The sequence below is a fragment of the Salmo salar genome, chromosome ssa12 (assembly GCF_905237065.1).
Source record: "Salmo salar chromosome ssa12, Ssal_v3.1, whole genome shotgun sequence".
Taxonomy (NCBI): Eukaryota; Metazoa; Chordata; class Actinopteri; order Salmoniformes; family Salmonidae; genus Salmo; species Salmo salar.
The window spans coordinates 66,133,146-66,148,461 of record NC_059453.1 but is presented as its reverse complement, the minus strand read 5'-3'; the positions used below and the strand labels follow the sequence as shown (position 1 = coordinate 66,148,461).

At 45.3% G+C, this 15,316-nt stretch overlaps 1 protein-coding gene across 2 annotated transcripts; it reads right to left on the bottom strand.

The window, feature by feature from the left end:
• Window positions 1–246: 246 nt before the first annotated feature.
• Window positions 247–6,014, bottom strand: LOC106565540 (oxytocin receptor). Of its 2 annotated transcripts, XM_014132785.2 has the most exons (3): window positions 5,829–6,014; window positions 4,618–5,530; window positions 247–2,798 (listed from the first exon to the last, which is right to left on the bottom strand). In XM_014132785.2, exons 2-3 carry the CDS (start codon window positions 5,480–5,482, stop codon window positions 2,593–2,595), a joined length of 1,071 nt encoding a protein of 356 aa, XP_013988260.1. In that variant the 5' UTR covers window positions 5,483–5,530; window positions 5,829–6,014; the 3' UTR covers window positions 247–2,592. The 2 variants fall into 2 exon arrangements, with proteins under 2 accessions (XP_013988260.1, XP_013988261.1); XM_014132786.2 differs by having other exon boundaries at window positions 4,618–6,014.
• Between the last annotated feature and the right edge of the window lie 9,302 nt (window positions 6,015–15,316).

Sequence of the window (15,316 nt, the reverse complement as noted above, 5' to 3'; positions counted from 1 at the left end):
ATCTTCCTTTCTTTCAGTCATTGACCAATTAAGGCAAAGGGGATGGTTGTGTTCTTCGTGTTTTCATGACCAATTACTGAAGTGATGTCTTCAATAATATAAAACAGAACATACTGTACTGCTGGTGTTATTGTATACTGTGGTGGATAGATATAGATAATTGGAGATGCATCTGAAAAATGTATGTCCATGTCACTAATAGATGATTGACTGTTTGAAAACACAATCAAGCCTGACTCATGTATGGAAAATGTAACACTTTATTCATCATACATAATAAACTGTGCAAATGATAAAGACAAAGAAGGGGAACATGATTTACAAACGTACAAATGCTTTATGGAATAGCAGTGCAGCTAGACACACAAATTCAATTTAGCTCATTAACCAGCAGCTAATTTTCTGTCATTCTATTAGCTGTATGATTGTGGTTGTGTACCATAGACTAAAGTGACATGTTTAGACTTTAGGCTGGATGGTTTTTGATTGTGTACTTAACTAGACATTTTATCCACTGTGGTTTATGCTGTAGCCGCAAGTAGGATATACGCTGCTGATTATGTTTGTGCATTGGTGTGCTTGGTCTCACTCTTTGTTAATGACAAAATAGATACTGAGGGATCTGTTTTAAGAAGAGAGATCATTAGAAATGTTGCATTTCTGCAATTGTACAACAGACACCCTCTTACTAATGGTGCCCAACTCAAACAGGAAAGGGAATTGAATAAGAATTCCTTAACTCCAAGAAATCTCCCAGAAACAGCTCTGTTGCAGAACAAAAATAAAATGGCTTCCAGCAACTTTATGGGCTTAATTTCAAATGGAGAACATCTACCCACAAAAATGTGGTCGTTTATTTTACAGTCAATTGCACTACAAAATCATTAGTCTTTGTCAGTTTTCAACAGACCTAAACTTTCAGGCTTTCATACATCATTTTTGGTTTAAACAAAGTTTTCCAAAAATCTGTCTAGTCTTTCTGAAGTTAAGTTAGTTTATTAATTTGACCATTTTAAATAACAAGCACACAAAACTAGAAAAAGCCACACATGCACATGAGTTAAATCATGGAGGATATCACACAAAGTCTGGGACTTATTTCCATTGCTAAATCATGGAGGATAACACACAAAATCTGGGACTTATTTCCATTGTGGTCCTCTTGAGACAAGATGGCTCGGCAAGATCAAACACAGTTGAACACAGTATGACTGCGAGAAAATAAAACAAAGAAGAAGAACATCTATCTCATCATTGCAGTTACATCATAGGGGTCATTCATATGGGTACAGAAGACATCAAACAGTTGGCTTGTATTGTGTTAGGTTACATCAACATTGGACTATGTCTGTGAACACACACCTTCTATTTTGTAACTGCTTCTTTCACCACGTCTCTGGCGTCATAAAAGCACCAAACAGCTGAAGATGATCATTTGATTATTGTAAACAATCACTGGCAGTAAATGCAGTCTACACTATACAATCAAAAAGTTTGCAGGTGTTAACTGGTGGTGTTAGATTAGATTTAGACATTTACTCACAAAAAGGTAGGACACTAATCAACCTCGAGTACCCCCAAAAGCACACATTTTGTTGTATCCCTGGACAAGCACACCTGATTCAACTTGATAACTAATCATTAAGCCCTCAATTAGTTGAATCAGGTGAGTTTGTCTGGCGCTACAACAAATATGTATGTGCTGTCGTGGGTACTCGAGGACAGGAGTTGGGAAACACTGCTCTGCGCAAATATTGATATAATAACCATCATATCGAAGTAAACTTGGAGTCACGTAATGACATGTTGTGTGGTCCCCCCCACTACGACTCTTTGGGAAAACATGCAGTTTATTATGCTACAGATTAAATAAATGATGAAGTTCCCAGGGTGGTGAAAGTGCAAGGTGATGAGCTTGATGCTCCTTTCCAATAAATATCGAGGGTTTTCTTCTGGTGACATGTTAATCAATGCTTGGCTGCCGTTTGACAAATATAAATAAGATAGCGCTGTTGGCTAGAAAACCATCAGTAGAGTTGAAAATGTGCTGGAAACTCATTTAACTTGTATTTTTTCTTGGTTCCATTCGGTATTTAACCGCAAAAGGTATTTTATTAGCCCTAAGTCACCACGCGCACACAGCCTTTTATCTGCATCAAGTCAAACAAGTACATTTGATGAAAACACACCTCTGGTGGGAAATGCACATTTTGTTTTTATGTGGATTTTAGAATATTCACATGAAAACTGTCAGAAATCTATGTTGTCTGCCAGAGGTGTTACAACCGTGATATATCTCCCTATGACACCCAGTGCAAGCCCACATCACAAGCCTCCATCCATTAGTGGTGGCTTATCCCCCAGTATTTAGCGTGTATTTGCGCACATACACTCTTAGAAGAAAGAGTACCAAAAGGGTTCTTCGGCTGTACCCCATATGAAAACCCTTTTTGGTTACGGGTTCTACATGGAACCAAAAAGGGTTCTTCAAAGGGCTCTCTTATGGGGACAGCCAAAGAACCCTTTCAGGTTCTAAAGTGTGCCTTTAGTTACTTGCTTCCCCATACCGGGAGAATATGAAAACCGTGTGTTCTATTTGGAGTCGGAGATGCTTTTGAAGCTCATGTAGAGCGAGCTGACCACTGTGGCCTCATAGTTAATGGAGTCTTTCCCGTTGGAAGGCCTTCGGCACAGCACCGTCAACTTATTGGGCAGCTGGCCACTGAAGAGCAGGTAGATGCAGGGGTTTGCGCAGCTGTTCAGACTTGCCAACAGCATCAGGATGGTGAACGTTGCGGCTGCAATGACAACACAAGGACAAATTACGCACATTTACTGCGCCCTACGCCTCGATCACACCGACAGTGTCATTGCGTTTGGATACACCAGAAGTACATTAATTTCCAATGGAACGCTGCGTTTGCCTTGCAGCATTGCGTTGCAGACAGTGGACAAGTAATTGGGTGATTGAAACCAGGTGTGTAAGACAAAGACAAAACAAATGGAAAATGAAAAGTGGATCGGCGATGGCTAGAAGGCCGGTGACGTCGACCGCCGAACGCCGCCCGAACAAGGAGAGGGACCGACCTCGGCAGAAGTCGTGACAGAGGTCAGAATGCTTGCATCAAGCTTACTCCTCTGCCTGAGCATCCAGTGTGCGCTCTGAACGCTCCGAGAGCAAAATGCACTGAATTTATGAACGGACAATCTGACTGCACTCAGCGCACTCTGACACTCCAGAGTGAATTTACAAATGCACCCTTTGTCAGATATTAGTTTAGAAAGACTTGAAATTGGCATGAGAGTGAACTGTTAACTAGCTAGCAAGCTACTTATCAACGGTAGATAGCCTAACTGGTTAATTTGACCCAAAAATCCTCCAAACTATTTCTCAAAATTACTGCTAATTATTTTCATCATGCTTTGAGATTGATACACACGGTTTTAGCCTGTTTTAGTCCACACGTGTCACCCTGTCACCTACCTTGATGGACTATAAAATTGGCCAAGATTTTTTGTCCTACCAGATCCGCAATAAGAATGTTCTAGCTAGTGTATCCCTCTGTCCTTCAACCTTTCTTGGATGTTGTTGTCTGGTTTATCAGGACCCAGGCACCCGTGACTGTTGTGATTATTTATTAACAAGTTCATTACAATTTGCTTTAGCGACATCTATACCTGACAGAGCAGATCTAGTCTCACATGCAGAAAGAAGTAAACCGTCTGGCATGAGAGACTCATTGGGAGAGAGACTAGAGCAGACTCAGAAGTTCTGACTGAACGGATGCAAATTTTAGAGCCCATGTCAGTCCATTTACTTTGTGCTGTTATAATTTATGCTATGGGCAGTTCCCCCTCATAGCAAATAGCTGGCTGGCAAAACAATACAATCATTGAGGGAGTTATTTTACGCTGGCTCGGGTTAAAACGGGTAAAGGCCTGTCACTTCATGAGGCGAAAACGGGGAGGGAGGACCATCCTTGTCAAATGGAACAGTAATCTGTGCCGCTCTGTCATTTTGTTAACAAGGCAGCATGTACATCGTCCAGAAATCTCTTTTCCATAAAGTACCCGTTAAAATGTTCTAACTAGTTTTCATTGGGAAGGCAGATAAAGCGTTTTTTTTCCAAAAGCAACCACTTTTGCATGGGAAAATACAGAATCCTATTAATAACTACACATGCTGAATTACATCACTTTTGTTTTGAGACTACTTTGCTGTCGGACAGAGCGGGCACCTGGTTCATGCAGTCAACTTTAAGCCGGTGCAAAACAAGCCTACATGTGCGCCCGGGCGAGGTTAATCAAACCCCCTCAACATTCAGCATGGCCTATGCGCCCACCGAGGCGGTGCTGATGCAGGCTGCTTGCAGTCGCTGAGGAGCAGAGTAGTAACTGAACAGCTTGTTCTAAACAATCTATTTTTGAAACAGGAAAATGTACACATCTACCCCACTTTTATGAGCATTTAAAACACAATCCATGAATGATATAATATATAGGCTTATATATATATCGTTTTATCACAAGTGGGGCGCCACCCCTAACACCCTGTTGACAGTCATACTTGGGAACTTTATTATACAGTTATAATAAGATTGATATCCGTGTTCTTACTTTCTGTTGGCGCGTCCTTGTCCCACACAGACCAAAGCTGGACCGTGAAGAACGGAGTCCAGCAGATGATGTAGGCAAGTACGATAACCACTGTCATCTTCACAGTCTTGATTCGTGCTTTGGACACCCCGGCCACGCTGCTGGTTCTGGAGGGCAGCTGAAAGGCAACCCCGCTACCCCCATCCTGGTGCGTCTTTAAGTAAAGGTTATTCTGGATGGCTCGACAGATTCGCACCTGGCACACCACCACGGTCAAAATGGGCAAGACAAAGATAACCAGCGTGGTCCAGGTGATGTAGGTCTTCAAGCCCCAGGGCTGGATAAAGTCCGCCCAGCAGTCGAACACCCCGGGCGCCACCTGGACCCGCGAGAAGATGAAGATCTGAGGCAGGCCGCCCACGAGGGAGATCGCCCAGGCGATGCAAACAGGGATGTTCCAGCGCTTGCGCCTCCTCTGAAATTTGACCATAGGGTTGCAGATAGCCTGGTAGCGGTCAATGGTCATCACTACGATCATGTAGGTGGACGCAAACATGCCTACGACCTGCAGATACTTCACCAAGCGGCACACAAGGTCCGGTCCGATGAATCTGTCCGTAATGTCCCACATGAGCTGCGGGCACACCTGGAAAAACACCACAACCAGGTCCGCAACGCAGAGGTGGAACACCAAGACACGCATCTTGGATACCTGTTTGCGCCGCTTCCACAGAACCAGCAGTAGCCCTGTGTTCAGGATAGCCGCACTGACGAAGATGACGCTGAGCAGCGCGATCTCTACTTTGGCCAGGTTCTCATCCCGGGGCATGTCCGCAGCCTCCATCATCAGACTGAAGTTACTGAGACTGCCATTAAACGGGTACATGGTTCAGGTTTGGAGAGCGAAGAGGCAACTTTACGCACGAGCGATCTTCTGCAGAGAAACAAAGACAAAAATTGATACACTGACTAACAGAGATACTTTGATATGCTATTACACTAATGTTATGATATACCTACCATATCTGATCTAAAACTACTGACTTAGTAAGATGCGTTTCAGGCTAATTTAATTTTCAAAATTACAATGCATCAATACTGACTTCATGTCCGAGAATTTGAATTAACCTAAATATCCAAATAACTAATACCCAATGATTTCAAACCATCAAAAACATAGGACCATAGGATAAATAAACTTAGGCCTATAACTTAAACAAATACAACTTAACTGATATTTAGTTTGCGCAGGAGAAGTTGGGGAGGGGTCGACATGAGCTGCAGCCTAGTAGTCTATTGACGAGGTGTTGCATCTGTTGCTCTGGGTTTTATATTATTTGCGTGGGAGCAGGGTGGAGCTATCCTTCAGCTCCATATGTTCGCGCGCACAGCGACTGCCACCTTTCATGATAGTGAGCCCTGTCCACTCTATCGAGAAGTCTCAAATATCAACACGTTTATCAAAACTTTTTATGTAACTATTGATTTGTTTTTTAACAACGCTTTCATTTTTTATTTACAGTTCGGTCATAGGCTAGAGTGCTTCAGGCTGCTAGGCTGTCTGTATAAGCTAACGGATGTTTACATTGGACTGCGCGAGGTATACTGTTTACATAGGCACCAAGTGTTCGGAAGTTGTCTCAGCCTTTCAAGAGAGTTTCCCTTTCCATAAAGAGCTCTATAAAAGACTGTATAGTATGAGAAACTATGTGGCTCCATGTTTATAAAGAATAATTGCAGTCATTATGTATTAGCTTCCTGGGATAATGAGAACAGCCCAATTTAGACAGAAATTAGCTTCCTGAAACCTTAACCCCAAATGAGCAGGTTATATAAAAATCTAATAAACAACGTTTTTTTTTATTGATACAATTATCATAATTCATAGGCCTACAGTATGCCTGGTAGTGGGTGGCATTGTTTAAAAATTGAATGAACATAACGTTTAAATAATAATAATAATATTTCTATGAGTGCACAATTGGACATCACCAGCCACTTACTGTAACTTTCAAGATGTCGATTATTCCCATTTGACCAGGGTTCAGATCCTGCCCGTGCAAATGCTCTATGTTCCATCCACAAAATGGAACAATACTGACAATAAATGCACTCCTCTAATAACAATCTACCCTAATACCCTATGACCTATAGTCTCATCCTCCCTATATTGGCTTATCCAGACAGACACATCACAGGGCATGGGAAATGTGCCAATGTTCCTGACAGCCTCCAGATGTTCTGAAACAGACAGTGTTGATTACAGACACACAGTTGACTCCAGCTGGTTACAGATGTTTTCTCTGGAAACACTGGAGGATAAATTACTCTTACACGTTTGTACTTGGGGTCCCTCTTGCGAGAGGCCTATCAAAAATATCATACTTAAGTATTAATGTGCACAACAAATTGGCCAGTGTTTTTTTTTTTGTGTTACATTTCTAGTGTTGATTCAGGAGTTAAATTCACTCTGTAAGAGTGACATTAACACTAAGTGGTGTAAAATAACCAACAGTGTTGGTGTTAATTGTCACGGTTGTGTGGAGAGACGGACCAAGGCGCAGCTCACGTAGAGTTCCACATCTTTATTAAATGAAACTAAAAAAAAACAATAAAGAGCAACGAACACATGAAGCTATGGAGTGCTCACAGGCAACTACACAAAAACAAGATCCCACAAAACAGTGGGGAAATGGCTGCCTAAATATGATCCCCAATCAGAGACAACGATAAACAGCTGCCTCTGATTGGGAACCATACCAGGCCAACATAGAAATAGAGCAAACTAGATTACCCATCCTAGTCACACCCCGACCTAACCAACATAGAGAATAAAAGGCTCTCTATGGTCAGGGCGTGACATTAATAGTTTCAAAAGTGTTATACACCAGTACAATGGGACTCATATGTTCACTGAAAAAAGTGTACATTTAACACTTTCAGAGTTAAATGTACACCATTGATTTTGCTGTATGGAACACACAAAAGATCAAGAAAATTATATCACTAATAACTCTCATTGGGTCCTTAAAAAAAATTATGTAGCTCTGACTGATAATAACATGAGAATTTGGTAATCAGCTCAGCCTCCGTGCCCAGCATGTCCTGCTTCTCTCTCTGACTCCCTCAACATATTCCCCTGTATCAGAATCCCTGGGAGCTGCAGGTCCTCCTCTGGCGTTATGATAGACATCATCATAGTCACACATCATTGGGTTTTACCCACTAAAGGGGAGGCAACTTCCACACAGCCTCCTGGATGTCCAGACTGTATGTCTTCCATGGGTAGAGAGATATGGAGAAGGTGGGATCAGAGGACCCGTGTTGTCAATAGAGAGTAAGTTACCTCTATAATGGGAACAATCTTTGAGTCTAACCAATTGGAGATTGTAACGGCCGTCGGAAGAGAGAGTAGACCAAGGTGCAGCGGAGTTAGTGTTCATCTTCAGGAATTTATTAAACAACGTGAACACTATACAAAAAACAAGAAAACCGACAGCCAAACAGTACTGTCAGGTGCAAACACGAAACAGAAACAATCACCCACAAAACCCAAAGGAAAAATAGGCTACTTATGTGTGACTCCCAATCAGCAACAACGAACTTCAGCTGTGCCTGATTGGGAGCCACACACGGCCCAAAACAAAGAAATACAAAAACATAGAAAAATTAACATAGAACGCCCACCCAATGTAACACCCTGGCCTAACCAAAATAAAGAACAAAAACCCCTCTCTATGGCCAGGGCGTTACAGTACCCCCCCAAAGGTGCGGACTCCGGCCGCAAAACCTGACTCTGAAGGGGAGGGTCCGGGTGGGCCTTCTTACGGCGGCGGCTCAGGTGCGGGACGTGGTCTCCTCTTCACCATCGGCGTCGCCCACTTAGGTGGCGCCCCTGGCCGGGCCGGAGGACTGGTGGGCGACCCTGACTGCGCCCGCCTGGTGGGTGATTCTGGCTGCGCCCAGCTGGTGGGTGTCCCTGGCTGCGCCCGGCTGGCGGGCGACCCTGGCGGCTCCGGGCTGGCTAATGGCCCTGGCGGCTCCGGGTTGGCGGGCGGCCCTGGCTGCGCCCGGTTGGCGGGCGACCCTGGCGGCTCCGGGCTGGCTGATGGCCCTGGCGGCTCCGGGTTGGCGGGCGGCCCTGGCGGCTCCGGGCTGGCGGGCGACCCTGGCGGCTCCGGGCTGGCGGGCGACCCTGGGGGCTCTGGCCCAGGATTCACCAGGCTGGGGAGACATGAAGAAGACCTGGCCCTGGGAGCAGGCACAGGACTCACCAGGCTGGGGAGACATGAAGGAGGCCTGGCCCTGGGCGCAGGCACAGGACTCAGCAGGCTGGCGGGCGGCTCTGGCGGCTCCGGACAGGCGGGCGGCTCTGGCGGCTCCGGACAGGCGGGCGGCTCTGGCGGCGCCGGACTGGCGGGCAGCTCTGGCGGCTCCGGACTGGCGGGCGGCTCTGGCGGCTCCGGACTGGCGGGCGGCTCTGTCCCAGGATTCACCAGGCTGGGGAGACATGAAGGAGGCCTGGCTCTGGGCGCAGGCACTGGACTCACCAGCATGGGGAGACCCACTGGAGGCCTGGTCCGTGGAGGAGGCACAGGATAAATCGGGCTGTGGGGGAGCACTGGAGTTCTGGCACTTAGGCCATTTACCCACACTCCAGGCTGAATGCCCACTTTGGCCCGGCATGGGCGGAGCGCAGGCATTGGGCGAACTGAGCCCTCCCAGTGCCCTGGAGACACAATGCGTAGAGCCGGCGCAGGATAACCTGGACCGAAACGGCACACTGGAGACCAGACGCGCTGAGCTGGCACAATCCGTCCTGGCTCGATGCCTGCACTCGCATGGCACTTGCGGGGGGCTGGCCTATAGTGCACCGGGCTATGCACGCGCACTGGAGACACCGTGCGCTTCACAGCATAACACGGTGCCTTACCAGTACCACGCTGCTTCCGGTAAGCCAGGGGAGTTGGTTCAGGTCTACCGCCTGACTCCGCCAATCTCCCCGTGTGCCCCCCCCAAAAAATGTTTTGGGGTTGCCTCTCGTGTCTGCTGCGCTCCCTCGCTTCATACCAGCGCCTCTCAGCTATCGCCGCCTCGATCTCCCACTGCGGGCGGCGATACTCCCCAGCTTGAGCCCATGGTCCTTTACCGTCCAGCAATTCCTCCCATGTCCACGACTCCCGATAGCTCTTCTCCTGGTTCTTCTCCTTCCTCCGCTGCTTGGTCCGTTTTTTGGTGGGTGATTCTGTAACGGCCGTCAGAAGAGAGAGTAGACCAAGGTGCCGCGGAGTTAGTGTTCATCTTCAGGAATTTATTAAACAACGTGAACACTATACAAAAAACAAGAAAACCGACAGCCAAATATGAACTGTCAGGTGCAAACATGAAACAGAAACAATCACCCACAAAACCCAAAGGAAAAATAGGCTACTTATGTGTGACTCCCAATCAGCAACAACGAACTTCAGCTGTGCCTGATTGGGAGCCACACACGGCCCAAAACAAAGAAATACAAAAACATAGAAAAATTAACATAGAACGCCCACCCAATGTAACACCCTGGCCTAACCAAAATAAAGAACAAAAACCCCTCTCTATGGCCAGAGCGTTACAGAGATAAACACTCAATACTGTATTGGAAAGCTAACACATCGCTGTGTTTTGTGCATCTTACAGTAAACATATTTCCAAAGAGGACCTTTACATCCCACTGATTACATGGAGGCCACCGGGCACTAACTTGGATTAATCCTGATCAGAGAGAGACAGGCTTTTGAAGTCAGTCCATTTGTTTGACTATATGAGAGAGAGCGAGAAAGAGATATCCATTGATCTGATTGATCAGTCTATGGTCTGGGCCTGGGGGCCGGGTTCTAATGTAGGCTAGAGCATTCAACTCAGGCCTTGAGTAAACTTACAAACTTACAAGAGGTTATTAAGCACACAACACAGACGGCAAAAATAATTAATGAAACATTGCTTATGTCCCTATATTACCGATGCTTCCGGGTTGCCTCGGACCACTGGTATTGGACACCCTGCAGTCCCCACAAGGAGGGGTAGCCCACGAGCCTGTCAACAATGTCTACATTTGAATTTTATTACATATGCATCGTTTTGACATTAACCCTCAAAAGTCATTCATAAACCTTTTTAATTTCCATAAGTACTAGGAAGATACATGTTTGTTTATTGGGCTTGAGGAATGTAACTGGAAAATTGCCTTAGGCCTTGAAAAATAACAAATTAAACTGATTGAAAGAAAAAGGGGATATCGGTAAACATATACCGTGGTTAAGACTATGACGGCGCTAGTGCAACGAGTGGAGGTTACTCAAGTGTTCACAAGTGCATATCAGACCGAGAGCCTAATGCTTCTATGAGTTTTAGTTTAGAAAACTACCTCTCCGCAGAAGCGACATGGATGGTAAAAACAGCTTGATTGCCGTAGCAACATCACGCAAACAGAGGGGAGTGGTGCTTCAAATACAGCAGTTCTGCAACATCTTTAGCCTAATTGAGCCTCTCATTCTCCTTAATTGCCGGTGTTGAAAATCTCCCCCCTGACAGAATTCTTCCCCCTTCGCGTGACGTCTATAAATAAATCTCTGCAAAAATTCGTCATCTCTCCCATGTCTTATTCGACTAGTAGTTGTTCTGAAATGTTTATTGCTTGCCAACATTTTACTCCCTCTATGTTTAATATAACACATACATTAATTATTAATTTCGGTTGCCTATCCTGACATGAAGTTTGTTGTATAGAAAGTATTTGACTCCGATGTGTGCCACAGAAAGTATATGACTCTAGTGAAAGAATTAAGGAAATTAGAAGGGGGGGGGATTACGGCAAGGCCATTTTCTTGCCTGCCGAAATCCCCCCCCTCCTTCTATCTTGGAACTTCAAGGCCTGGCACACTTCATAACCATATTGGTAGCTCATATTGACCAGTAGTGTATGCCACAGAAAGTATTTCACTCTAGCCCCAAAATTAAGGAAATTAAAAAGGGGGGCAGGCAAGAAAATGGCCTTGCCTTGCCGAACCCCCCCCCCCCCCCCTAATTTCCTTAATTTTGTGGCTAGAGTCAAATACTTTCTGTGCACACATCAGAGTCAAATACCTTCTATAGAACAAACTTCATGTCAGGATAGGCAACCAAAATTAATAAGTAATTTGTGGTATATAAACATAGAGGGGGGAGTAAAATGTAGGCAAGCAATAAACATTTCAGAACATCTACTAGTCGAATAAGACATGGGAGAGATGACAAATTTTGTCAAAGAGATTTATTTATAGAATAATACTGTAATGAGGTGCGTACTGGCGGCAGAGAAGTCAGGCACAGGAGAGCGAAAACTGATTTACAACGATGTCGTTTAATAATCATAAACCACCGTCAACAGAACATTACATGAAATGGGTCAAACAAAACCCAGTAAACCAGCATACCGTGCACAAGCACTACAAGAAACAATTACGGACAAGGACATGGGGGAGAACAGAGGGTTAAATACACAACATTTAATTGATGGAATTGGAACCAGGTGTGATGGAAGACAAGACAAAACCAATGGAAAATGAAAAGTGGATCGGCGATGTTTAGAAGGTCGGTGACGTCGACCGCCGAACGCCGCCCGAACAAGGAGAGGGACCAACTTCGGCGGAAGTCGTGACAAATACACTTGAAACAAATAGCTAAACTGAAAATTGCAGACATTACTAGTGCCTCCCCCGTGATCAAACCGCCATAAAAAAATAAAATGAAACGCAGCCTAACGTGATCATTGACAGCTGCTTTGAAGGACACAAATAAAAAATGCTTTCTGCTACTAAGACCAGTGAAATGTAGGCTGAACTGACAACGGAGTGAAGAGCAGAAATCTCAACTAGCAAGCATGTCGCAGCAACGAAGAATTGAGTGTGTGTGCGTTCACGCGAAGGGGGGGGGGATTCAGCAGGGGGGAGCTTTTCGGGCACAACACCGGCCTCAACACATTACAAAAAGAGATAAACCGTATAAGATGCTCTGGGGACAGGAACAGGGTATGATAATAGGGGCCAGGCACACAGGTTTGAGTGTCAAGAACTGCAACACTGGTGGGTTTTTCATGCTCAACAGTGTCCCGTGTGTATCAAGAATGGTCCACCAGCCTAAGGACATCCAGCTAATGTCAGGCCAGTGGTCAAAAACAGGTCATTGATTAAAGAGGAAAAAGGAGCCTGCTACGAATTGTGCAGAACAACAGGCGGGCTACAGTTAGTCAACTGACAGTCTAGTACAACATGGTGCCCAAAGACCATAAAATAATGCCCAACTCATCGTATCTTGACACGAATGTGGTATGGCAGCCGACGACGTTACAGAGTTCCACTTCTTTCAGCAAAAAACAAAACTGCGATTGCAGTGCGCTAAGGAACAAAAACACTGGACGCTGGAGAATTGGAAAAACATTGCCCGGTATGATGAATCCCGGTACTTCTGTTTCACTCTGATGGGATGACTAGGGTATGGAGAAAACCACGGGTACATCCATCATGCCGCGTGTCAACATTGCAGGCTGGTGGTGGTGCTGTGGGGTGTTTTCATGCAAACATTGGGCCCCTTGATAAAAGTGGATCAATGTTTGAATGCCACAGGATATCTGAACATCATTGCCAATCAGGTACATCCCTTCATGGCAGCAGTGTATCCATCTGCGAATTGATAGATGCACTGCTCTGCACAATTCATGTCAGCCTCCTTTTTCTCTTTCATCAATTACCTGTTTTTTGACCACTGGCCAGCCATTGCCTGGATGTCCTTTGGGTGGTGGACCATTCTTGACACACAAGGGAAACTGTTGAGCGTGACAACCCCAGCAACGTTGCAGTGCTTGACACATTCAAACCGGTGCGCCTGGCACCTACTACCAAAACCCGTTCAAAGACACTTAAATCTATTGTCTTTCCCATTCACCCTCTGAATGGCACACATACACAATCCATGTTTCAATTGTCTCAAGGCTTAATAATCCTTCTATAACCTGTCTCCTCCCCTTCATCTACACTGATTTTCGAAGTGGATTTAAAAGGTGACATCAATAATGGATCATCGCTTTCACCGTGATAGTCTGTCATGGAAAGAGCAGGGTTTCATCATGTTTTGTACACAGTAGTTTAAACTACTATACACACTACATGACCAAAATCATGGACATGAATATGGAGTTGGTCCCCCCTTTGCTGCTATATCGGCCTCCACTCTTCTGGGACGGCTTTCTACTAGATGTTGGAATATTGCTGCAGGGACTGACTTCCATTCAGCCACAAGAGAGTTAGTGAGGTCGGGGACTGATGTTGGGCGATTAGACCTGGCTCGCAGTCTGCGGGCCATCCCTAAGGTGTTCAATGGGGTTGAGGGCTCTGTGCAGGACAGTCAAGTTCTTCTACACAGATCTTGACAAACTACTTCTGTATGGACCTCACTTTGCACATGGGGGTATTGTCATGTTGAAACAGGAAAGGGCCTTCCCCAAACTGTTGCCGTAAAGTTGAAAGCACAGAATCGTTTAGAATGTCATTGTATGCTGTAGCGTTAAGATGTCCCTTCACTGGAACTAAAGGGCGTAGCCCGAACCATGAAAAACATCCCCAGACCATTATTCCTCCTCCACCAAACTTTACAGTTGGCACTATGCATTGGGGCAGGTAGCGTTCTCCTGGCATCCGCCAAACCCTGATTTGTGCATCGGACAGCCAGATGGTGAAGCTTTACACCACTCCAGCCGACACTTGGCATTGCGCATGGTATTCTTAGGCTTGTGTGCGGCTGCTCGGCCATGTAAACCCATTTCATGAAGCTCCCGACGAACAGGTCTTATGCTAACGTTGCTTCCAGAGGCAGTTTGGAATCCGATAGTGAGTGTTGCAATCGAGGACAGGTGATTTTTACACGCTACACACTTCAGCACTTAGTGGTCCCGTTCTGTGAGCTTGTGTGGCCTGCCACTTTGCGGCTGAGCCGTTGTTGCTCCTAGACCTTTCCACTTCACAATAACTGCACTTACAGTTGACCGCAGTGCTTTTATTCAACTTTCCCATTTGTGCAGGACTGTGCACCTTGTTCTTGGCCTTTTTCTGCACTTTAGGAACTCCTTTGTCAAATAATGGCCCAATTATTCTGCAAACACAAGATGAGTATCTGGCTGCTGGTGTTGTTGCTGCGCTCAATGTCTGGGAATGCAAGCATCAGGCTCTGCCGTAAGGGCTCTTTCAATCTGGCTTTATTAATCACCTCTCCACTTCTGGTACGGTCGTCCATTAACATCTTTTGACTATTTTGAGGGTTTGGCTATAAGCATTCATTTTTCACATTTCACAGAGACAGCAACTTCTAGAAAATGGGAGTGGGGGCAGCTGAATAGTGTAATAAGTGTAATAATATGTACACAGTCAGCATAGGGAAATACAATACGATCTAAACAACACATTTTATAAAATACAGTACAACACTCAGGCTGCACTCCAAATCCATTCACACCGAGCCATGTGGCTTATTGAAAATGAGTATACAGTGTATGCCTGATAAAGTGTCGGTCATTTAGGTGACTCAAATGCCTGTTTATGTACCCAGTCAGTGCCTTTTGTGATGAAGAAAAAAAAGAAACATGAGGCACTGCAAGTGCTGCCAGGAGAGGTATGTTGTTGGCCTGCTTGTAATGACAGACATGTCAAACTGT